This window comes from Rhodnius prolixus, unplaced genomic scaffold (assembly GCF_049639745.1).
Source record: "Rhodnius prolixus isolate KJV_2025 unplaced genomic scaffold, Rpr scaffold_2, whole genome shotgun sequence".
Classification (NCBI taxonomy): domain Eukaryota; kingdom Metazoa; phylum Arthropoda; class Insecta; order Hemiptera; family Reduviidae; genus Rhodnius; species Rhodnius prolixus.
Window position 1 is genome coordinate 41,036,526 of NW_027411592.1, and position 26,576 is coordinate 41,063,101.

Consider the following 26,576-nt stretch of genomic DNA (forward strand, 5'->3'; position numbering starts at 1 on the left):
TAGGAAGCTAGAAGACTTATAATTTTGTTTTCCAGCTTTGTGGAATACCAAGAAAAGGATTTTTCTAGTACTTGAAAAAACAAATTTTATTTGCATCGCTAAAAATTGAAAACCTGCAAGAAAGCATAAGTAAAGAAAAGTGAAAAATAAACATAAAAATGAAAAGCAAAAAGTTTTTTGTAACGATACTTTTCGCCTTTTTTTAGCTACTTTCTCTTTGTAAATTCTTTTCTAAACTTCATATGAGCGGTGTATAGTTTTTATTTCTAAATTATTAAAGAATATACATGAAAATTTATATTATCATACTTGGAAATGATTCCATCTTCTACGTTCCTAATTGCTACTATCAACAGGAAATCTATTTCAACGTTTATTTAAATAGTGCAGATCGTATACATTAAGAAAGACAGAAAGAGAACACGGCCTGTTATAAATAGCAGTTAATTAAAATGGAGTGAATGAATAGACTATATGTGTGATGAGAGAGCGTGCAGTACATACACTTTACAAGCACATAAATAAACAAGTTATAAGTATGAAGGACTATGATGTGCAATCTTTATTCATGACTAATATTTTCATTTAATTAGATCTGAGAATAAATTCCTTGCACTTTGAATTTCGTTTATATAACAATCTTTACTTTCTCATACAGTTAATGGAGAAATTATTGCAATCGCATCTAATTTTCGAATTGTAATTGATTAGGGCAAAGCTAATGTTAATATCTATCTCCTTATAGAGGATGTCGAAATTTTATCCTATTTGTATTTTAGGTCATCAGTGTAAATAGTTTACAAAAAAAACTAAGACGTGATCCAGATGGAACTCCAAATACTTTTTCAACAGAATAAGAACTTGAGATATACTCGTATTTGCTTCAAATGAGCATCAAATCCGAAAAGTTTAATTTATGAATAAAAATAAGAATGGTTTAGCGTATACTGGATTCCAACGCGAAGATCCGGAGTTAGAATTTAGTTGTTGGCCCTTAGATTTTTATCTTTTTAGGTGCTTCTTACAGCTCACTCACTGGTGTTGTCTGCAACGCAAGAAGAGGCTGGCCAGTGCACTGGAAAAGCTCCGGATGCCAATAACCTCAGATGCTGACGCACCTTAATTTCCAAAAGAGGATGGAACAAATTTTGTAGTAATAAAATATTAGTAGAGGTTTATGGACCAGTGATTGTGTTGTTTGGAATGATGTAATAAGAAATGTGAAGTTATATCAAGTACTACAATATCCCATAATTTAGGAACAAAAGATGGTTAATAGATAAAGAGGTCTGAAGATCTGAATATTGATTGAGTCACCACACAAAGGTTTAAAGAACGTGAGCTTTCATTTGGAAAGAAAAATCCCAGAGTTTATGGATTGATACAGTGGTACAGTTTAGCGCAAGAATTATGCGGTTTGTATGATAACAACGATTTTTCGATAAAGCTGTTACTGTTTATTGAACATTATTAATTAATTACGCATACTAATAGTATATTGCGAACAATTTTCGAGCTGAAGCAGAAGTTTACAGTATTCTTAAGAAGGAATGTTTACATTTTAGAACCAAATTTTATTTTTCTCCAAGTTTTGGGTACTATTGGCGCCTTTTGATTGGAGTTTCTTGCAAAAAAGGTAATCCTTACATTCGCCTACTCCAGCATAAATTTTGCATGTGAAATTATAACAAGAATTTCGTCTATGATTTTCTGTGAGATCACTATTCACTTTTTTAAAAAATATTTAAAAAAATTAGAGTAAAAGTGACAGATTTCCTAAAATTGGCGCTACTTAGCCTCCAAGTTGCCAGATATTATACTGATATTAGATTCTCTCTCTAAAAAAAGGTATTTTCTTGTCATTGGTTGAGTAAACAGAACCCAAACTTTTTTTGGGGTTCTTGAAGCTCAGAATGCATTTATTTACCTTATTTTTTAATTTGTAATTAAAAAAAAAAAACATACTTCACTGTGTAGATGATTAGAGATATGATTCGTAGATGGAATTGCTTGTGACAGCTAAAATCTGAAATGCTTTGTCGTGCCGCGCTTCTATGTACTGTTTTCTCTATATATTCCAAAGGATTCATAATTTATTTGCGAATGCCTTAAACTTATTTCATTGCAATGTCATGGCTGCTGGAAATAATGATGTAGATTATGGAAATGGTCTATACTGCAACTGGTGATAAAGATTGTTTGCAATAAATCTATTATCGTGCATCTAGGGATAGAATATTATCAGACAATTTTTAGACTAGAGAAAAAGTAGTTTATTGTATTATTTTATAAATTAAAAATAATAGACTCAATTTATATAAACATTTTTTCATTAAATAACTCCCTTTTTAAAAAATACATTATCTTTACATAATTTAAAAAAAAGGAAAGATACATTATGTTAGATACACGGATCATTTGGCAAATTTAATTTAAATAAATTCAATTATTAATGACTCTTTTAAGATAATAGATTAATTCTCTTATAAAAAGAGCTAATTCATCTGAATCAAAAATGAAAAGACTAGTGAACACTCTTCCATATTTCATAAATTAAGAAATTCAAATTAAAAAATATCTATGAAATAAATACTAAATAAATATTTGTTACACTTTTGTTTTACTTAAAACTATGATGTTGACAAAAAAATATTTTCACTGAGGACTAGGATCACTCTTCCATTAACATAATAAATTCTATAAATAATGATATTCTATTTAACCCATCTTATGAGTAAATTATAAACAACAAATAAGAATTATGATGAGTTTTGAATGAGTCAACCATTTAAGAGGTATTAAATCTCGAATTATAGTGGATTTTTTTAGTACAAAATAAAATTTCATTTTTCTATTTTTATAGCATTATTTGGCCTAAGTAAAGAAAGTCAATTAGAGAAACAAAATCGTGATTAACTAATTACAATACTGATATGTAAGAATTTACTCAAATATAGATCCGATTTTTTCTTTTCACAAAACCTACAATTAAGTACATTTGCAGCCATTTCAACCAATTAAGTTAGTTAAATATATGATAATAAATATATAAAGAAATAAATTAATGTTCAATGTAAAATATTCAAATTACATATAATATCCTTCCAACTTAGCTAAGAAACAGAAAAATTACATTACTTCTTTTTTTTAACATAATAAATAAAATTTGAGCTAATATTAACTTTCTAAGTTAGAAAATGGACAAATTAATAAATGGAAGTACGTTAACTTACTCAAAACTGGTAAATAATTTAACTAATATCACTATTTGAAAAGAGGGAATTAATTATTATTTATACAAATTGTAAGCAGTTTATTATTAATCCTAGCAATGGTCCCTCTTAAAATTAATCTAAAAGTATAAAAATGTTTTGAAGTTTTAGAATATCAGCAGAATACTTTCTTGATATAGATGTTTGTAATTGATAACAATAAGTTATTTTACAAATCAAACATTTTTCTTTGACAATATGATGGTAAATAAATAATTTATAGTTAAGAAGGAATAAGTACACTTTTGTTTTGTTTTTGTTTTTAGGTATCATTGCAGTGAAATGTCCCCGAGATAAAATAACGTTGCCTTCAAGGAAATGTTATTAACGATAAAAATACTGAGCTTTCTTTAAAATCTATGGTACTGTTTGCAATTGCATTAAATAAGTACACATCACAAATAAACTATTCAAATAATTAAACAGACACTGTTACGTGTATAAGACGTCTACCAAAAGTGAGATTACATGGATTATCTTCTGGCGTACTCCTAGAATCAGTTGATGAGCGTAAGCAAGATGCTTCTTCATGTTTATAAAGGTAGGATTTGAGAGCGAATGCCTTGCCACATTTTGTGCATATATGAGGTTTGCGTGTTGAATGTGTTTGTACATGTGCTCGCAAATTCGATTTATCAGCAAAAGCTTTTGAACAAACTTCACATCTGAAAGGTTTTTCTCCTGGAATATAATGAGCTAAGTTGTTTAATTATTTTTTAACTTAGAGTATTTAACTTAAAAAATGTATAAGCTAGTATTTATTTAGGGATACAGCCATAAGTTTCTTTCTCGTAACAGGACTAGAGAAATTGGTAGGCACAAGCCTAATCACAAGAACCAGCATATATTCCTGGATGAACGACGAAGACTTACTTAGTTTTCTCAACTTAGTGGGGAGATCTGGTGGCAAAACAATTTGCCATGACTTCATTTTTTAATAAGGAGACGAGTTTTATCGAGTTACCTTTAGAGTAAGGAACTATTTTGGAAAGAAGGCGGCCTTAAGACGCTGGATCTACAAACTGGCCGGGTCCTCTTTTTAGAAGATGTCTTAAGGATTTGTAGACAGTATAGCTTATGACTTGAGTGGCCATCATGGGAGCTATTGGGCCTACAACTACTGCAGCTACTGATATAACTACTGTTAATGATGAAACCTCTCCAAATTTCAAGTTCAGCAATAAATATCATGTCTGCCAGAACAAACTGGAAGCATGAGGCCTTACTTGATGTTTTACGTAGACTGAAAAGAAGATAAATTGCTTCACAGATAGTTTTAATCTCGCAGGCCCTCAGGAATTACAAAAGCGGAACTGCAGCGTTAGATTAGATTCTTGTAGGGCGTCCTTAAGGCTTACGCCACCACGGCCCATATAGATCTATTGTGGCTTTAATAAACCGTGGCGTTAGTGCTAATACGCTACAATTTTCCAGTTATACGGAATAATATAATGCCAATAGGAGCTGGAAAAGATCCAGAACAATTAAATGGAATAAGTATCATCTCTAGCAGTCAATCAGCTCTAACAACCAGGTAAACCCAGCTGGGAGTCTAAGGTAGAAAACTGGCGAAGACCTTCTTGTTCAGGTAAAGATAGTTAGATTTTTTTTAGATCAATGAAAGTTTGGGAAATGTGGGCTGATAAGGTACAAAATGAAAATTCACTCTACCTGAACCTGCCTGAGGAATCTCGAAACGTTATTGTGAGGAATTATTAAGAAGTAGATGTTAAGAAAAGTTCTAGGGGCTCCGGACGAACGTGAAAGGCTGTTGACAGGCTTTGGAATTTATTCATGAAATTCAGCAAATGGGTGTCAATTGAAACTGGAATAGAATTATTTAAGGGTATTGGATGTGGTGAAGACTGTGACGCTTCTGAAAATGGGACTTTTGAAAAACGCTATCAGTATTGGTATAAGGACGGGTTGCTAGAAATCATGTAACCCATTTGGGACAATATCCTCGCTTCCTGAAGGCCAGGTGTATGATATTTGGTAATGACCAGACACTAAAAGATCAAAGCCAGTTAAAGGTCAACGACATCCTTAAATATGGCAATTAGGCCGGGAGATAAGTAGTCAAGAATTTTACTTAATTAATAATAATAATAACTATACTTTGAAGGAATTACAATCTTATTTCCTGTGGAAATAACTTACAGGCGCCTGGAGGTAAAATCCTACCGGTAATATTTCACAATGCAGTGACAATGTAAGCACCTTTTTTCTCTCCATAAATTGTCTTTCTTTTTTACAGAATTTAGGTCCTCCCCAAACTTAAGTTCATAATTTAAGGCAAGCTTACCAAAATCCCAGTTCCTGTCCCTTTCAACTGGGGCCATAGATATTTAGAACTATAGAAAATGTACAGGCAGTAAACCACCTCCTGTACGGCTTCTCCCAAACTCAATTAGACACAATACGGTACCTGTGACGACTATTAATTACTCAGCTACTGACCAAATACTGTATAGTATTCCACACAGTGTTCGTGAGAGTATTCCGTACAGCATACTAATTTATACTGACACTCTAATATTTTTTTTTTTTTTATGCCTCTTCTTATCAGAAGTCTAAAGTCCCACTTGTTTATCAAACTAGGCTAGCCAATTCTACAGATTAGACAGCTCCTACTATCTGTCGGGAGAATTCGGTACTACACTTTAAAACGCCATGTTGTTTGTGATACTAGGGCAAACAAAAGTTGGGACTATTGGTTATAGGAACTTACAGAAACTCCTAAATACGATTTTCATCAAGAAATAATAAATTGCAGATATTTGTAAAGAAAGATTTGATGAAAAGTTTAAAAAGGTTCATTCCACATTCGATAAAATCTCAGGGTTTCTTTTACACCACATTCTTAATTTTTGCAGAAATAGACTGGTTTACAATTAATGTAAATAATTATTTGTCAAACAAATAAACAATTGAAGGAATAAAAGGGTAATATTTTGTATTAAATGTTTTTTTAAATGTGTCACTGACAAACCTGTATGTGTCCTGATGTGGCCCTGCAATAACCATGGACGTGAAAAACATTTTCCACATATGTGACATCGACATGCTTGACTATGCGTTCTTACATGCATGCTGAACGCTGGTACAGATACATAAAGTTTATCACAGTGAGGACAACGTCTTGCTTTAGCATCCGAAAGAGAACGATGGACTTGACGATGTCTTGCAAGATTACTAGATGTGGTATACCTTTTTCCACATTCACTACATTCATAGTGATCTCTTGGTCCATTGTGCTGAAATAGTAAAAATAACTATAAAATCTACATTATAGTTATGTTTCATAATAACAACAAAATGAAACATTATAAGCTAAAGATGGGCTGTAATGCCATTGATGTTTAGGCGTAAGAGTGAATGGCATAACTCAAAAAACAAGGGGCAGTGAGTTCAAATTTAATATTTGATTTAAATTCTGCCAAGAGATTCAACGACAAGCCTTTGAACAATTTCTGTCAACCAAAACTACAAATTAACTAAAACAATTTTTCAACTTGCAGAGATTTACAACTCCAATTATTTTCTTGTAGCTGCATAACTACAAGTTTTGTTTGAATGTTTTGAGCAAATCTATTAATGAAAAGTCATCAGATTTAACTCTGAAGTGCTTTTTTTTTTTACTCTTGAACTCATTAATAAGCTCATAACTCGTTTGGATGAAGCTCAAGTTTCTAGAGGATTGAAAATGCGAATTTCTAAGACAGTTGATTGAGGTTTTTTTTTTACCGTATAACTCAGTCAATTACTTTTGCTTGACATTTTTGTATTTGAATTAAGTTAACGGCAAAATAAAAATTACTTAGGACAGTAATTTGGTATAATTTTCTCCTTTACAAACCCACGAAAGTTGTTGATACTCCACACTGCGATTATGGGAAATTTTTTTAAACTCGTAATTGTTGTTGCAAAAAAAAAAATTACAGTTATAAAGAAGGATTTGCCCTATATTATAAAGAAAATTTGGCCAATTTATCTTTTAAAGAAAAAGAGAAAAACATTGTCAAAGTTGGGTGTTTAAAACGTTCGCTTTTTCGTGCACTTTTTGACGATCCACCCTTATACAACTGTCCCACCGGACAGTTCTATCTAAACTTACTTTAGATGGCGTGTACGGAAGTTTTGTCGTGTCGAGTTGCCCAGCAGCTAAACTAACTTCGGCTAGTTGTGTTAAATTGTACAACACATCATCTTGCACGTTTTCCTCCTCATCTTTAATTTCCTCTGTAAACAAAAAAAATAACATAATTATCTTGCATATTGATGAAACCTATTATAAACTTTTACTCAAGAGCAATTCACAAATCGTGAATCATTTAAAAGTAAGTTCCTGTAAATGTAAAAGAGTTTCAATATTACTTTTACTGTCTTTCATTCCGAAAAGAGAAGTACTGAGATCTACTCAAAGCTTCGTAACTAAGTTTTTACCGGAAAAATTTGTTTTGAGGTTTCCTGAAATTGATTTTTAAAAAAAGAAAAGTTTTTAGTGTCTCTTTGGGTGTGAGAAAGAGTAGGAACAAAGAAAGTAAGGAGAAAAAATTAGAATCACCGAACACTTAAATTTTATATTTTGTTTTAATATTTAGCTTTGCAAACTGTAGAATACAATCGGAACTACGAATTTATTTAGGCGATTTTTCTATAATAGCACCAACTTTTTCTTTAAATGTCATTTACTACTTTCCGTCCCACCACTTTTCCTGGAAAAATTTATGTTACAGAGATTTCCGGAAAATTTCTACGATAAGTTTTTTTTTCTAAAATAAGAATGTATAAGAAAAAGGTTTGTTTCGATATCTAAATTGAAAAAAAAAAGAAATTGCATTCTAAGGTCAATCTATGTACCAGAAAAACTATTACAGATAGATACGGGACAGGTACATTTAAATTGATAATTTCCAAACCATTTGCTTTGATTTTGATAGCTGGTAGATAGTTTAACTGTTCACACCTGACCAATCAGCTATAGATAGATTAGACTAGGGCAGCCTCAAGGCCTACGCCACTGCGATCCCTTTGGATCTATTGTGGCTCCCCGCACTCTAAAGCTCACCCTCTAGACCTGTCCTTTTAATCAGACTCTTAATGCTGGAGAGTGACTCTTGGGTAAAACTCACAGGCCTTGGTTTTTCCTCCCCGAGAAGTAACATCCTTAGCCACACGAGCCCCTCACACTGACACAACACGTGCAGTGCCGTTTCCTCCTTTTCCTGACCGAACCTACAGAGGCTATCATCTGCCAGGCCCATGCGACAAATCAGCTAACGAAGTACTATTATATAACAAGAGTATTAAATTAAGTAGAAGAAAATTTGTCTCATTAGAGTAATAATAATTGCTTATAAAAAAAATTTGAATGAGTATTAACAGATGTTTATTATTGTGGCGTGCCCATGTAAGTAACAGAATATAAGAAATCGTGATTTTTTTTAATAAATTCATTTAAGAAGTAAATAAGTATTAATAGCAGTTACTTGTAAGGTAAAGGTCTGATTTACATGTATATAGCGTATACATATACGCTAATTAGTTTTTAAATTGATAATTTCCAAACCATTTGTTTGGATCTATTGTGACTCAAAATACAAAAAAAATTGATAAACAGTATTAATTACATAGAAATTAGGAAAAAATCGTGTGATTCAATTTCAATAAAATCTCAAAAAAGTGAGAGTCTATACAGTAACTCCGGTATTCCGGTTAAGGAATGCTTTCAAATTTAGAATTTTGAACACATTTAACCTTCCTTTTATGTTGATAGCACCGTACAATCCACTGAAATGACATTTTAGAATAAGCTGAACACACCCACTCACTCAGAAGTCCTTAATCAAATTTTCCTGTAGATGTGTAATTTATCTTAAAAAATTTAAGGGAAATCGCAGGCGCTATTCTCTAAGTTATGGTTGGGTTCCACAATGGCCTACGATCGAAATATCAATTAAGAGTTGAGGCAACCTTCGATTTTTCGTTTTGTGATATGATTGATGAAAAAAAAAAATGCATGAAGCAACTGATTGCAGAAAGTAGACCCAAAACTATAAATTAGACAAATAGGTTTACCTACAACTTATGATTTCTTATAGTTTCTAAAACTGAAAGAATTAATTAATTAAAGAGATTTAAAACGAAAACAAATAAATATTGCAGAAAGAATAATTTATCAAATTAACCTATGAAGTTAGAAATAATTATTATTTTAGAAAGCTTACTCAAAATCAAAAAGACATTTCTGATGTCTTTGTTTGATAATCAAACAATAGCTTAATATTTAGTATAAATTAATTTTATTCAAATTTAAACATTAATAAATATTAAAAAACTTATAATGAATAGTAGATGTTGAGTGCCAAATAAAAGTTTGGTTACTTTAAAAGGTTAAACTATTTCTGCGTTAGAGGCAGGTGGTGCTGAATCAGGTGGTTGGCAGTATTTAACCAGGCAAGTGGTCTATTTTGGCACTCGCCCACAACATTCCAATAGAACGACCGCCTAACTGCTTTGACACTGTTTATAACAATTCTCTTCACCAGAGAGGGGATCAAGGGATCAGATCCTATTTTCGATCTGAACACTCATCGAACTATCCCTCTCTCTCCATAGTTCCTTCTCTGGAAAACTAATAGTAACTAATCTTCATTTCTTATAATATCTTCATTTCATCCAATCGTTAGGAGGGTCCACATTTTTGTTTACTATTTGAACATTCATATCATATTCAGACTGATCTTTTACTTTCCCAAGCAACAGTGACAATTCACTATTTATTAAAACTGTTCTTGCAAAACTTAAATTGTACTACTACCTTACAAGAATTTCAGGACAATAGCATAATATCTATAACAGTATCTTATCGAAATTAAAAATTAAAGTAAGTACTTAGTAAGCAGAAAATTAAATTTAGCTTTAAATGAAAGTCATCATTAGTGTAAGAAGTTATCCCTGTCAAGTCAAAGATGGATTATTAAAATCAGAAGTGAATTTTATCATAGAGTTTCAATCCTTCTTTTAAAAATCCTGAGGGTAATTTTTCAAGAGCAGCGTTTCATTTGCTAGTACAAAATATATCAATGAAGTTTGAAAAAATTATTATTTTAGTTAGGAAGCTAACTCAAAATCAGAAAGAAACTTCTGATGTCTTTTTTTGATAATCAAATAATAGCTTAATATTTAGTTTAAATTAGTTAATTCAAATTATAAAATTAAGAAATATTAAAAATCTTATAAGTTTTAGATGTATTATTTTATGTCCATGGATTAGGCCAATTATACATAATTTTTTTTATTATGAAACAAGTTAATAAAAACTCTACATCAACTAAATATTTCTAAAGAAATAAATATAATTTACTAAATAACTAATTAATTGTTTATTTAATAAACAATTAATTAGTTATTAGAAGGAATCCTTTTTTGTTTTATGTACTACAAAATGTATATTCTTTTTTATTGCATTTTTCATGTTTATTTTACTGTCTAATTTAAACTCAATGGGTTCTTCGACTTTTCGTTTATTGAGAGCTCATATTCACATTCATAGAGTAGGATAAGACCAATTCTTTTATAATTAAGACTTTATCGACATGAATTTGCTAAAAGTCGGCTCTTAGTGTAAATTTACAATACTCGTACTTAACGTGTGTAGGCATACGTACAGCTTATTGTACCTAACTAATGCTTCAATCTATAGATATTGGTCTAGATTGTACTAAAATGTAATTTTAAGGAAAGCTAAGTCACAGTAGTTTGATATCCAGTTACGGAATACTCACAAAAAACAACTTCTAATTTCCAGCAAATCCTCTTTTTCAATTCTCTTTTAAAGAAATAGGGAACATAAATTGTTTGCGGCAAAAGAGGGAAGTTTCATTATTCAAAGTTAAATTATTGTTTAGATCAGCTGTGATGGGAAAGATGTAAGTAACTGGATAATTTAAGTTCATTACCTATATATATACTACGAGTAGTAATACAGGCGCCACGGTAGCCGAGCGGTTAGAGGCGAGACCTGCGAAGCTAATGTGTATTGTGGTACTGGGTTCGATTCCCGGTCTTAGGCCTTGGATTTTATTTAATGGTTAATAAAAGAAATTTACAGTAAAGTATGTTTGCTAGTCGCCTCCGTCCACGACACCTAATTAGTAGTTGGACGTTAAGCCCCGCCTGAAAAATAGGCGATTACTTTACTTTACTTAACTAGTAATATAAGTAGAAATCTGGTGTGAACATATACGTCTTTTTCTCAGTGAATTTCTTAAAATTCTAACATACAATATCCCCCCCCCCAAAAAAAAACAGTTCAAGACATATTTAAGTTTTATTCATATTATCATTTTTCATGCATTGCTTCTACACCCTCTTCTATCTTCTGGAGAGCCTGACCCATCCAGTTCTATCCCTTACCAACTCCTTGTTCTTCTTCCAATCCATTCCACTTGTCTTGCACTCCTCTTTTTAACTAGGTCTTACAACCTAAACATTCACTTATATCCCTTTCTTTGTTCTTCCTAGATATGTGGCCAAAACACCTTAATGCATTCTTCTCAATTAACGATCAGCTGCCAAGTCCGGACTAATCGTTGTATTTCAGATTCTATCCTTTTTCTTTTTTTTCGTTGCATCTTTAATGTTAAGGAAGACTTTCTTCAAACAGTTGACTACTTCCACATAGCCTTAATCCTTTTTCTTCTCTGCATGTCTATTGGGTCTACAACCTCCAAGTGAACGAGCACCCAAATATTTGAAGGAAATAACTTATTTCAGTTGAGGGCTCGCATCATTCACCAGAACCTCGTTTACCACTCTATGTACAAATTTCATCCGTTTAGCTTTTATCTCCACATCTTCTCCATAAGTGGTACCAGATTTTTCTTGAGGGATCCTACCATGATTGGTAACTATCATCAAATCACCTGCCTGATGCCATCATTGTGCGATAAACTGGTTGTAGTTTCTCGTAAGTGGTCACCTTTTTAGGGAATCACATAAGATGGCAGCACCCGTCGCGCTAAGACACTGCAGGTTAATTCCCTGCATGCCCTTCAATTAACAAGAAAACAAACAATAGAAAGTGCTAGACACTCTTAGTGTTCGTTAAAACATATACTGCAATGAAATGACAATTTGGAGAGAGTTCTATCCCCATAACTGCTCGAAAACCAATTTTTTTTTGTATAATTTTCAAATTTAAGTTATAGATCTAAGTATTTGAAACGTAAATACTAAAACCCTTCTGCAACAAGAAAATCAAGTGGCTGTTACCAATAGTCATTAGAAGAGTTACCTCAAAATTTTTTATTTAGATTAGATCTGTAGGAAGTGTTCACAAAGATCTATCGAGGTTCATTTTTTTAAAAAAAAGAAGTGTTTGTTCATAGTTTTTAGACGTCTTTAAACTGTACTATCAGTGCGAGTCTGGGTTCGATAAACCCCAAGCAGTTGCACACTTCCAACCAACTCTGCAGGCCCTGTGTTTATTGTATGAGTGCTAGAGATGTTAGTATTAGTGTTATTTATGTTGTTAGGATGGTATAACCATAGGGATGTCTATTTAATGCTTTTGTTTTTTTTCTTTTTCCTGCTCGTGCTTTATTTTTCCAAGAGAAACAATTTCTGATATATAAACACCAATTCCACAAATTTATAATGTTTGAATAAAAAATTTGTGTCTTGATAATTTATAGTTTTATGTATATCTATTATTTCATCAGAATCTTCATTTTATAAATACATAATGTATTTCCTAGATAACAAGTCCGGGAATGAAACTACCACGAGACACCTCGCCTTAGCCCATTCGACCAACTCAGATGCTGTAATGATTAAGTATAATAATGAACATATTTTCAATTTTACGTTCAATTGGGCGCGACAAATTCATTATAGCAAATAATTCCTTGAATACCAGCGAATTATGGCTATTGGCAAAAAACAAAAGGTTAAGACAAAAGTTGCTTGAAGAAAAAATGTTTAATAATTGTTTTTCAATTTATTTTACTGATATAAAAATCTTTTATTAGTTTCATGTAAAAATTATTTATTTTTTAAAATTGATTAGGTATTTATATTTTTTTCGAAGACATTTTGAACAGACTAATTCTTTATTTTTTTATTATTTAGTTGTTTTTTTTTTTAAATTAAATATGCACTATGGCAAGAATCCTGGCTAATATTTTACTTTAGTTTATTATTTATTCAGCCATTTATGTTAATATAAAACTTCATCTTAGCAATTTTTACTTTTTCAGACAATTAAGACTTTTAAATTGTATAAACAATAAATACTAACTCTTTTTTTTTTTGCCAGAAAACTGATTTTTCAAATGGATATTAAAATGCTTTGTTCTCACATTTCTTTTGAGATTTGAGAAAATACGGTTTTTACTAGTAAAATAACTAAGAATTTAACAATCTAATAAAAAAACAAAAAAATAAATTTTACATTTTAAAAAAAAATCAATAGTTTGGATAGAAATAATGAAGCCTATAGAGGAGATAATAATTTTGATTACCTTTAAAAATATTTCACAAAATTACAACATGTTGTTTAATCATTTTTTTCAAGAATAAATGGTTATTACTATTAGACAATTACCTATTTCTATTAGGGACAATGAATATTTGTCTTTTGCAAATGAAAAAAATAAATAAATAAATAACACAAATATTTTATAGCAATAGAAGTCCAAGAATTTATGCTATTTCAGTATCCTTGAATTATTAATTTGTATAAATTAATTATATAAAAATTCATTCCAGAAAAACAATTAATTATTATGTGATGTGAAAACGAAGCAGGTTTGGACATAGTGATTTTTTCTTTTATAGTGAGAAAAATCAGCTGTCTCATAGTGACATGTGAGAGGATATTGAGGTTTGTAAAACATTCAATATTTCATTCGAAAAGAATATGAAATAAGAACTGTTTACCTGAATTTTGGGTAGGTGGGTACCTACGATGTGTTAACAAGAAAGACCTGGGCATGACTGAATAGTATTATTTTTCTATGTGTCTAAACTCTTCTATGAGGGTATACTTTTCTATTTATAAATAGTACTAGCGTCTTCACTGCCTTTGGCTCGTGCCTCTGACTTCTCTGTCGATCTGGACCACCACGTGTCTTGCACCCCACCTAGGGAATAAACCACCGGTTAAATGCTCCAGCCGCGTTATATATACATATATATAAATACACTCTCAACATGTGGTTTCACTCTTCTAATCTGCTTTGGTCCATTGGACAATTAAATTAGTTTAAATGTATTTTTTCTATTTTTCAACTAACTTATTTTTAGTTTATTGGAGGAAAGAAAAAAATTAAATAGCTCTGGGTTGGGTGTAATTTATGTTTATCACATTATTGAAAATAAATTAAAAAATATTTTTTTTTTTTGAGTATAACTAACAGAGAATTTAAATTACTATGTTTCTCGGAACATAGGATGCAATTTATTGGTCCACGCTAGAGGGCAAGATGCGCTGACTTCATCTGTCATTTACCAATTACTCTGGCCGTTATTTTTACTATTTCTAAGTAAGAAAAAGATATTTTTCTTTGGCTCATCGACAACATCAATCATTAGTAACATATCAAGGATATTCTCCTTAGTCATAATGACACTAAATATCTTGTGAACACCTATTATGGCTTCTTGAAGAAGACCATGGAGCTCATAACTGATTTTCTCGTGTCCATCGAAGGGAGTCAGTGGGTGAGAACAATGAAGGTAGCATGCGTATGCCATCCTTTAACTTCGTCCTTTGTCTTGAACTGTAATCCCTTTTGAATATTTACCGGAAATATTCAATTTGAAGTCCTCTGAGTTTAATAAAAGTAGTTTTTACGAATTGGTCTGCATGTGTGGGTGGGAATGTATCCACCCCATCTATGTATGAGGAAAAAAAAAGCGCAAAAAGAGTTGACCCCAAAAAGCTCTCTACCTGGAAAGAATCTAGCTGCTGGCTCTTAGATTTTCTTTTCCTAGGAGCTTCTTACAATTCACTCTCCGCTGATGGACAGAGTACTATTGTTACAGACAACACTATCCAGAGCTGGCATTGGACTGAAAAAAGCTACGGGCGCCAATGACCTCAGACGTCGACGTTCCTTAAATTAAACAAAACGAAACAAAATAGTGATTCGCGATGAAGGCATGTGGGAAGTGCCTGCTCAAATTGGTGAGGATTTCTCGCCAGCTGCTCAAAACTCAAATGAATAAGAAGGTACAGTCTCTTTAGGGGTTTCCCAGTTAGGGGAGTTAGGGAAGAATCTAAGAAACTCAGAAACTATGGCTCCCTCAGTACAAGAGGTGGAAAAATAAGTTCATCGACGTCGAAAGGGCAAAATATGCTCTTGGTTTATACATTATAATTACCCCTTTGGCCTAGTGAAGTGCATCTCATGATGAGTAACCCATTAATTGCACTTGGTTGATACCATTTGCCATGAAGACAATATTTTTTACTAACTGGATGTAGCGAGGATCCTAAGACTAGACCCTCAAATTATTTAAGCACTTTTTCCACCATCATTCAGGCGGATATTCACGCATTGGAATTTTTACACGATTGAATCCCTTTAGGGGCGATCAGACTCGGAAGGTTGAAATCACATTTAATTTGGCTGCCATAGAATAAATAAATGTTTCTCCAGAAGGCGAAACGAGGAGAAAGTCAAATGAGCTTCGCTCTGTAGAACCTTCCAAGACTTAGGCAGGCTGAGACTATCTCACACAATTAGAAGAAACGAGGAAAGTGCATTGTTCTGAAGATCCCTCCTAAATACCAACAGAAGGCCTACAGAGCATACTTACTCTGGAGAAGTTCCATGACTGAGTCTTTTCTAAACACTCAGTACTAACAAAAAAAGATAAAACAAAGTGCAATCTTCTCAAGAACTCTCCTAAAATTGAAGCAGGCTGATTCTAATCTGAGCGCTCATCACCAGAAACAAGAATGAAGTCTATTGAGATATTTTCCTAAGACTGAGGTAGAATGAGACTTGTCGGAGCACTCGTCACCGTTATGGTACATGCAGAAGATTAAGCAGAATAAGCCCTGAATGCTATGAGGATATTAGAGCATGCCTGAAGAATCTTAAATCGTAAAAACGCCTTTAATGTTCAGTGAGAAATAGGGGAGGCTCCAGATTATCTCCTGGCGGAATGAGAGGCCGTTAATCAATATGCTACGATTTTTTTCTTTATAATTGGTTTCATCTCTTTTTCTCTAAGTGAATGTCATTTCTCTAAATAGGCCATTTTATTCTGTCGCATTTCGAATTCTCTTCTAATCCTTGTTTTCTTTTTGAAAACCAAATATTTAATTGCTATTGGAAACTTAGGAACAATAAATGCAAATGTACCCAAAACTTAGTCAAAGTTAAAAAAATTAATTAATTTTTAAACTATCATATGGAAAATAGCTTACACAAAATGAATTCTTTTGAAATGCAATAATTTAGCTAGTAGCAATAACGGCTTAACGTATTAATTTTTTATTTTTAGCAAAGAGTTTTTTCTATTTTTACTCATCAGTCACATACTGGGTGTAGGAGTGCATAGAGAACGAACAAATGAAAAAAGTAAAGACATATTAAACTTTAATTTATAAATATTGTTCAAAGACGTCGTAATCAAATAGGTAAACAAAACAAAAAAATCAAATAATTGATTAAACAAAAACATGAAAATTATATCAGACAATAACTTAAGATAAATAAATTTTTATTTGTGATAAATATTTGGAAACAACAGGTTTTTTTAATCGACTACGCGTTTTTTTGTTTGTTTTTTTTTAACTGACTCCACTTATTTCCATAGTATTTTACGAAGAAAACCTTTTGAATTAGAAAATGAAATCTAGAATCATGTAATTAAAAAGCATTTACCTTAATAATAATTCCTTTGTTACTATAAATTCATTTTATTAATTAAAACACTGCTTTCACGAAAAAAAAATTGTATTTTAAATCAAATTTGTCATCAGGTTGTTGCATGAATACCAACCTGTTAAGTTAAAATTTATTTCTTATAACAGGTTAATAAGCCATTAATATTAAAATTAAATGAAGAGATGCAACAATGTTTTGCTTACGATGTATTTCAAATTAGAATAATATTTTTTTAAATTGATAATTTAACGTAGCTGAGAACATTGAAAGATGAAAATTTCGAAAGTAACAATATAGTTTTAAAATTTCCTTATTTAATCGGAGTCCTAACCAGTAGAAATTCCATATTCAATAGAAATTTAAAAAATGCATTTCATATTCTTGTTCCTACAAAAAAAAAATTGCACATTAGTGCATTTTTCAAATTTCTGTAATTTCTAAAAAAAAATAAAAAAAAATTGTTTGAAATGGCTGTGGATAACAACAAAAGTATAAAAAAGTCAGCCACCAAATAGTATCATATGACTTCTAATCACATTAAAATTTTGTCTCCATAAAAAAATACATAATTTTAAAAAATTAGAGAATTTATATCTTTCCTTCATAATGTTTGTAGTTTTGCCAAATGTTCATCATCATAAAAATAGAGTAGTTACCCAAAGTATTGATTTGAAATCCCTAAAATATAAGGATAGATAAAACTTTACCAGTAATTGAAAACTTCAAGACCTGTGCGGATAACTATTTAATTCTGGCTAATCGCCAATAAACAGGACATTGTAAAACAAAAAAAGGGAACTGTAATTGGAATACATATTTTAAGGAAATTCACACAAAGTTAATTGTTCGGCTTAACCAATAATCACTTATGCATTAAGCAGAGTTAAACTGTAATGCAGAATTTTTGTTTTTCTAGACTTCTCTTCAGAACTTCGGAATCCCAAGGTTCGAATTGTACTAATTGCAATAGTGTTCAAATAGAAGAATTACAAAAACCAATATCTTTCAAACAAATCTAACACGTAGGTCTATTTTTTTCTTTTCTTTTAATCGCATTACTCCCTGTTTTTATTCTACTTTGATCGAAAGAGTCACCTCTAAATTACATGTCCAATATATTAATTATTTAGGACTTTTCCATCAGCATTCTACATTCCTCACCAATTCAGGTGAAACTGCATGATATCTTAGTTAGTGCAATAAAGATAATAGATTATTCCGCGTTAAAAATAAGTAAACAATGGTAGTAAAGATTTTTGTTTTTAACAGTACATTCAGAATACAACCTGATAGAGTAAGTACATATTATGTTGGCTTTATCTTTAATTCCTCATTTTGGCGTTTCTATTCTTTTAATCTATGTTCTAAGAATAATAGTCTGTTCGTGTAACAAATGCTACTAGCCATAACTTTCAACCGGGATCTTTTAATCATAATTGCTGAAGAAGTTCAGAATTGAAAACCTACATTAATCCATTTTATTGCATTCTAATCCCTTGATACTTTTTTTTATTCACACACTATCAGTACGTTCATTTTTAACAGTTCATCCAAAAACAAATCATAAATCACTAATTATATAATGCTGGTAATTTTTGTTTTGGATTTCTGTTAAAAAATCTTAAAAACCAAAAGAAGAAATGTTCATTATCTATTAGAAATTCAGTGAGCAGAGCTGTCAACTATTGTGGCACCTGAAATTAATGGTTACATATGGTCAAAATGTGGCGTGTGGCTTGCTGCTACTACAACATCTAGTATCGACATTACCCCATCTAAGACAGCATATTTGCGTTATAAATAGAACGTAATCTCCCATCTTATATTTATCTTCTGCACCTTTCTTCCTGTTATTCTTTCTATTTTATATCTTTGATTAAATGTTTGCATTGGAGATTCAATTAAGCAATAAATTCTCTGTGGATAATTTGAAAATAAATGTGAATTTTTATTTTTTCAAAGTATTTGCCAATAAATACTTCCGACTCTAAGGAATTAAAAATATTCCCTCCAGCAGTACATTCGCGCGAATGAAAACAACCTTCCTAACAATTAGACCTACAATTTTTGTAAATAATCATCCAGTCCCACATAAATCTAAATGGAAATAACCCTGTCATTAAACGGTTATTAAAGATTAAACTAGAAAAATATCTTAATTCTTTTTCACATCTTCATGAGTCAAAAAAAGAAAAAGTTCTCTGCAGAATTCTATCAAGCGTCATTCTGCAGACTTAATCCGTGTGGTAATCAGGACTAATTGTAGGCCTATTAACCGGGCACTGCAGGCACAGGGAGCACATGCACAGCATGGGCCTGGCAGATGATAGCTTCTGTCAGGAGGAGGCTTTACATGTGTTGTCTACTAATTTAAAAACACATAATTAAATTCTAAGCCAATGAGAACTGGCAATAAAATAGTGTTTGAGAGTAACGTGTCGCGGATTTTAGCGTCTTGAACATTTTGTCATATGCACTCCAAATAATATAATTTAATATTATATAACACACCTGTTGGTCATTCAGAGACCAGAATAATGGCATTGGGGTCTGCAACGGTGCGACATAATAGAAATCTTTTACTTTTTTCACAAACTGATGGTCATACATACTATAAGCACAGATTAACCAAGGTGCCGTATCTTCGTCCCTATTCATAGCCCTTAATTTTATATAGAGGGAATACTGTAAACCAGGAACATAAAATAATTATTTCAAAATACGCATAAGCGTTTTGAACATGGATTTGTACTACATACTAATGAGCAATGATAAAACTTTGCTATACATTTCAGAGTCAATTTTTTTTAAAATAATACTTTGTTCCAATTAGCAGAGCTCCTGGGAAAATTTATTAACTTTTAATTAAATATTTCCCTGATAATAGCTTACAGAGTATGTTTAGACTTAATTTCTATTTAATTCCTATTTCCCCTTACCAATTCCAATAAAATCATAACCAAAGTTAAACAGAATGGAAGCTGATAACCACTTTTTTTTCCGAAACAAGAAATTCCTACTAGCAGTGGAACTGTAATTGATGAAAATAATTCAGACGTAATTGATACTATATTAAATACGGTTAAATATTTTTTTCAGATGATGGTATCAGAGGATACAGTGCTAAGGTGTTTAAAACAACCTCACTGTTCCAAAGCCGATACTGAATATATACATACATACATATATGGAAATCACTAGTAAAAATCTGTCAAGAAAGAAAGAAACAAAAATTAAGGATTAATTTTTTTATTCTAGCAATATTAAGAAATAAAAAATTATTTAAAACAAACGTAGGGCTACCTGAACTTGCGATCATTAACAAAGAAAGTTGATGAGGTCATTAAGCAGTAACCAGTAATGAAGACAAATATAACCACTAAATCTGCCCTGAAATCAAAGTTATTATTTTCTTTAAATAATAGTAGTGTACTTTAAAACGTTTTGACAATTGTCTGTCATCTTCAGAGGATTATAAACAAATACGAAATATGTACTTGAAGAAACAATAATTAAATGTTTACATGACGGATCATTGTGAGTGACATATGTATATATGTACATACTACAGGTTATACTTCTTTTATTATCCCTTATTATTAACATTTTGAAACGAATATATGCGTGATTCTTGTATTAAAAACTAATTAGTTTTACAGTAGATGAAATGAGTACATAAATGTGTAACCATTTGTTGCCCTTCTTCTACTGGCGCTCCACTTACCTTCAGTTTTGTTTTGAATAATTTTTGCTGCCACTGAAATTTCTTATTTCCCAAAATGTTCCAATTTTTTTTCTTTCACGTTCAATTCCGCATTTCACTTCTAGTGTGTTGTCCCAATTTTTAGTTATCAACCCAAATATTTGTAACTTGATACTCTCTTAACAATATCATTTCCGCAAGTCCTCCCTGAATAAAAGCTGAGAGTATAAGCTACACCGAAAGAATCATAAGTTTAAGTTACGGAACTAATATTGGCGTGTATTTTATGTACATATGAAAGCTCTTTTTGGACCATTTAAGTTTTTTGTACGATTTTCTCAAATAACTGAGAGTGAATTCTAATAATTATTACACTTACCTTCTAGGGCTGACTTTAGCAGCAAGTAATACTCCTGGGCGTGCTATAAGATCAGCTGACGCTGGCAGTTCTGTCTTCATGTTTTCCCTCTATTCTTGAATAATGAAAATTTAAACCTTTGTTTTTAACATATTGTTTTAAAGTTTTTAGACCAAAATTTTATAAATATTCAAAAATTAGATCAGAATTAAATGAAGCCCACCCCTGTAGTCACTTGTAGATAGCAATAAGCTAATCAAGGCATTAATAACTGCAGATGATACAATGGATATTTTAATTACAAAATCAGTTTTCGTGTGGTTTGTAAACAAATATCTCAAAAACAAAGTTTAGCACTTATCAGCTACAAAATAAATGAGATTATAATACGATTATACACAAACCCAGTATTATACACAAACCCAGATATAATGGAAGTACAGTTTTCATTAAAATCAACCTCATTATCACAAAAAACAATATCACCTGTTTGTCTGACGTAGGCAAAGGATAAAACACATAGGAAAGTAAATATATTTACCTTTCTTTTTTGTTAATATACACTTTTTATCCAACCACTCATAATTCATGAAAAACATTTCATCTTACAAGGAAACGTTTAAGGTTAGGAACGTTATTTTCCTCACAAGTGAAAGTCAGGATGTTATTCCAATATTACCAATTAATTCAAACTAAACTAACGCACCAGAGATAACGTGACACCATGATAACTGGCCGATAATATTTCATCCAAGTCAGCAAAAAGCGTTAAGTCCCAAGTTTCTCGTTTCTGCCCATTGAATTGATCTCTTTTTTGTAATGATCACTTAAGTGTTTAATGGTATTTTTTTTTTTGTATATCAATTCATTTAGATGAGCAGTCACTGAAATGTTCCATTTCTTTGAAATTTCAAATTTCTAGAATTTCTAATTCTTTGTTTTCTAATTTTCTTTGTTTAGTGGCTTCTTATTCATTTTCATATTTCGAAGATATTTTTATTTATCAACTGCTGGATTGCTCTGTTTAGTCCGCTTCTTCTTCACCCTTTTCGAAAAATGAGTCTGAGACCTCCTCTCTTCAAACAGTCAGTTGCCTTCACTAACAACGTAATTTATGCATTCATAGGCCAGCACGAATTTAAAAACGTCAGTGCTTGACAGTCAATACATTACAAGAACAAGAACTTTTAAACATATCAGCGATTTCAATCCTCCTTCACCTACCAATTACCAATAGTTCATGTTTACTCCATTAACAGTTTCATACTATCCTTAACGTAGGAGCGGATGTTAGTCTAGTGGTCAAAAGCGTAGCTTTGTTAGTGGAAAATCCCCAGTTCGAATCCCGCGTATGACTACTTTTTATTTGCCAGAAAAAAATTGTTTATAGTTAAGTAAGAGCTTCCGCCCCAATCCACGACACCTAATTGGCATTTGGTTGTTAATCCCTGCCAGGAAAAGTAGGCGATTACTTAGCTTTACTTTTACTCTTTAATGATTCTCAACGTATGCTAGTTTATGCGTACTAAATATAGAACTTCATCCAGTATGATGACCTTTTTTGAGAAATAAAATTATAATAAAGTAAGCACTTGTTTCAAATCTTGGATTGTAGTTGTTGCTTTTCGTTCCATTAAATAAGTTTTCCCTTCTTCATTATCGTTTATTGAGTTGAAGTTTATTTACAAAATGAAATTCTATGAGAAATCATAAAACGTCGGATAAAACCTTGCAAGCCTTTTTATGACCTGTCTAGTGCAGAAATTTAATGCAGAAAACCAGAGCATTTTGCTGAGATAATAATAGACTAAAACATGAATGGGTTAAATATAATGCGGTAAAAAATAAGTTAAACATGAGTGTATGATAGTCCTATATTAGTCCTATATAAGTCTAGTGAACCGACAACTTAGTTAAATGTGAATGTAGAAACTGCATTCAAGTTTACAGAAACTACCACTAGAGTTCTCCACTGGATGGACTATAAAGTGAGCTACATCCTACGTAATGGCGGCTTACAAGTCTACAACATGCTTATTCCTCTTTTATCTATTTTACGATTAAACAATAAAATTTCTCAAGTTTTTTTGTTTCTGATAACGAAAATTGTGTAAACCATAAAGTGTTATTCCAAAAGAAATATTATTTATCGTATTTTTTAAGAAATTTTTTTTTTTTTTTTTTACTTAATTGGAAAGTTTATCAAATACCTATGGGAGAAATGTTGACAAAAAAAAATTATTATTTTTTTTTTTGCGCATCAACAGCTGAGGTTATTAGCGCCCGGAGCTTTTTCCAGTGTACTGCCAGCCTCCGGACAGTGTTCTCTCGTTACAGACAACATTGTCCATTACCGGACAGTGAGCTGTAAGAAGCTCCTAGGAAGAGAAAATCTAAGGGTCAGCTGCTGGATTCGAACCCAGGACCTCCGCGTGGGAGTCCAGTATGCTAACCGCTTAGCTAATCCATTCCCTAAAAATTAAATTACTTATTTCATTGAAATTATTAGGTTTATAGTATTGGCCAATCACAGGGCAGTATGGTTGCAGACTGTGGGCGGGTCATGCCCACGTCTAGGGTAATCACGCCCCGTCCAATGAAAACGATTCATGGCTGGTCAAAGCGTATTAACTATGGTGCTTCAATACCTGTCACTTATTTTTCTAATTCTTTTATTATTTTCTCAAAATTTTAATAACTTTTTTTGTTATTTTAGAAATAGTAATCTTTCGTAAATACTGAGAAAAAATGCTAACAAATTATTAAAAAAAATATATATCATTCTCAATTTTAAAGAAATTTTTAATTAAATTTAGATCGTTTTGGGCAATTTTCGTCAGTTTCACTGTACTTTCTCATTAAAAGTATCTCGTATAAACACCTTAATCAAAACAAACAAATTAAAGTAAACAAATTTAGTTCCCTAATTAATTGTCATATGATTAAAAAAAAAGTACGATTAATTTAGCCGATTAAATTCTGATTAAAATTTTACAAAAATTATCAATTAAATTTAAGATTAAATTGTATTAAAAAGAGGATCTTTTTAATATTGTTTGCCTACTTTCAAAAATACGGTTCCAATATTCTGTGGAAAGTGATGAGTATATAGATATTTCTGACAGTAATATTAAATTCAATGTCAAGTGACCAAAAGTATAATCTATTATATGTATTTTAAAGGACTGTGGTATCGTTAGGCCTGATAGCTTTTAAAAATTTAAATCAGCTTATATTGCAATATACTCCTCACCTAATTTCTAATGTCATTTGTATCAGTTCTTTTGGGTGGGTACCAAATGCCTACATAAGAAGATTTAAAGGTCTAAAAGGATTCCAAGTTCAATATCATAAAAGAGTATGAGAGAGTTAAAGATTGATAAAAATTAATATGCTTTGTAAAATGAACTTTGCTTTATAGGAGGTGCTGCTATCTAGCGACACTTTTGTAAATGTCTACTTCTATAACTTTCATTGATTGTTTTCTATTATTTTATGCGATACCTATTAAGATGTAGAAATAAGGAAAGTTTGGAAGAAATAATATCAACAGTTTTCGCAAGGTGAGTATGAAAACTAGACATGCAGATTTCAGAAATGAGATTTTATTCTCAACTTTCATAAAACATTTTATGTAAAGCGGCCACAGACTTTCTCTTCAGCAGTTCACGGACGAGATTATTAAATAAACAAAAAAAGAATACAACAATTTTGGAGATGAACAAAAAAAAATCTTCTACATCACGGGGTTTCCCTCCCTTTTTTTGCCTTGGTCCACTTTGAAAATTCGCTAAAACTTGTGACCTCCTAATGATGAAGATGAATTATTTACATAAATTAATAATGTCAATATGTTTTTGAACTAAACTATACGTAGAACGTCTAGGTTTTAACTTTAGAGAATATTTAAAGGACTCAACTAATAAATATACGATTGTAGACAAATTGTTAAGAAGTTTGAATGTAGTATAGGAAATGAAATAATTAGATAAGATAATCTTAAGAACAGATTATTTAAAATTGAACATTCATTTATTGCAAATTTTCATTGTTTACAATAATTAAAAAATTTAAAACTGAGTGCCTGGGGTTGATGAACGGAAGCTAGTTTTTCTAATATCAGCTTGAAATTTATAATACATTCGATAGTCACCTCAATCGTCAGCAACCAATCTACTCATTTCATAATTATTAAATAGTTGACATACCAGTTTATTCTTCATCGAACAATGCACTTTAATTTAATTTCTTTTTTGGCACCACAAAGTTTCTGGAGGTAAATAATTTACTACAAACTTCTTTCACCATTTCTTCCTTATTAAAATTAATTTTACGGCTAAACAAAATAAATTGAATTAAAATGTTAATTATATACAGGGTGACCAGAGTTATGAGGAAATTTCGAAAAAATAAAAAACTCGTATTTAATCATTTTTAGTCTAGTTTATTTTCAGTGATTGACCCATTTTTTTAAACCCCTGTATCTCGAGATACAGCATCCAACTTTTGTTTTTCAAATGGAACGTTATACTTTTTGTTGCATATTTTTATAGTATTTGAGCTCCTAAATAAAACAAAAAAAAATTTTTTGAAATCGGCTAGGTTTTTCAAAAGTTATGGTAATTTAAAATATGGAAAACAAATTTCAGTTTATTGACAAAATTACCTTATTTTTTTTTAAAAAAAGCTGTTCAAACTGGGCATAATCAACGGATAGGCAAGCCAAAGCTCTGGACTCCCACGCTGCTTGCAGCAGCACTTATGGTGGCGAAGTCAAGATCTAGGCTGGCTAGAGTTATTCGACGTTTCAGATTATCGACTGAAGCCTTGGGATTATGGATACTGTACACTTTATTTTTTAGATATCCCTACAAAAAATAGTCCATTGGGGTTAAGTCCAGAGATCGAGATGGCCATTGGATGGGACAATCAGTCTCTAAGCACTTTTCATGGAAATTTCTGTCCAGGTAACCTCGAACCACTCTCGCATTATGTGCCGGGCAGCCATCTTGTTGAAAATACATATCTAGCCCCGACGTTGAAGAGGAACATCTTCAAGCAGAACTGGTAAAATGTCTCTTAAAAAAAGTTAGATACCTTACACCAGTTAAGTTCTCTCTGTAGAAGTATGGGCCGATTAGTTGATTTCCTAAAACTCCACAACAAACATTTATAGAAAAAACAACCTGAACGTCGAATAACTTACCTGCCTAGATCTTGACTTCGCCACCATAAGTGCTGCTACAAGCAAAGCGTGGGAGTCCAGAGTTTTGGCTTGCCTATACGTTTATTGTGCCCAGTTTGAACAGATTTTTTTAAAAAAAATAACGTAA

The 26,576-nt window shown here is 31.5% G+C and overlaps 1 protein-coding gene across 3 annotated transcripts; it reads right to left on the minus strand.

Annotated features, from left to right (window-relative positions):
• Positions 1-3,286: 3,286 nt before the first annotated feature.
• Positions 3,287-21,654, minus strand: LOC141449676 (uncharacterized). 3 transcript variants are annotated; one of them, XM_074119337.1, is made up of 6 exons: positions 21,265-21,654; positions 20,486-20,572; positions 14,220-14,422; positions 7,390-7,514; positions 6,265-6,529; positions 3,287-3,953 (listed from the first exon to the last, which is right to left on the minus strand). In XM_074119337.1, the coding sequence occupies exons 3-6, from the start codon at positions 14,272-14,274 to the stop codon at positions 3,691-3,693; spliced, it is 708 nt and encodes a 235-aa protein (XP_073975438.1). In that variant the 5' UTR covers positions 14,275-14,422; positions 20,486-20,572; positions 21,265-21,654; the 3' UTR covers positions 3,287-3,690. The 3 variants fall into 3 exon arrangements, with proteins under 3 accessions (XP_073975438.1, XP_073975436.1, XP_073975435.1); XM_074119335.1 differs by lacking the exon at positions 21,265-21,654 and adding an exon at positions 20,907-21,231; XM_074119334.1 differs by lacking the exons at positions 20,486-20,572; positions 21,265-21,654 and adding an exon at positions 17,180-17,333.
• Positions 21,655-26,576: the final 4,922 nt, after the last annotated feature.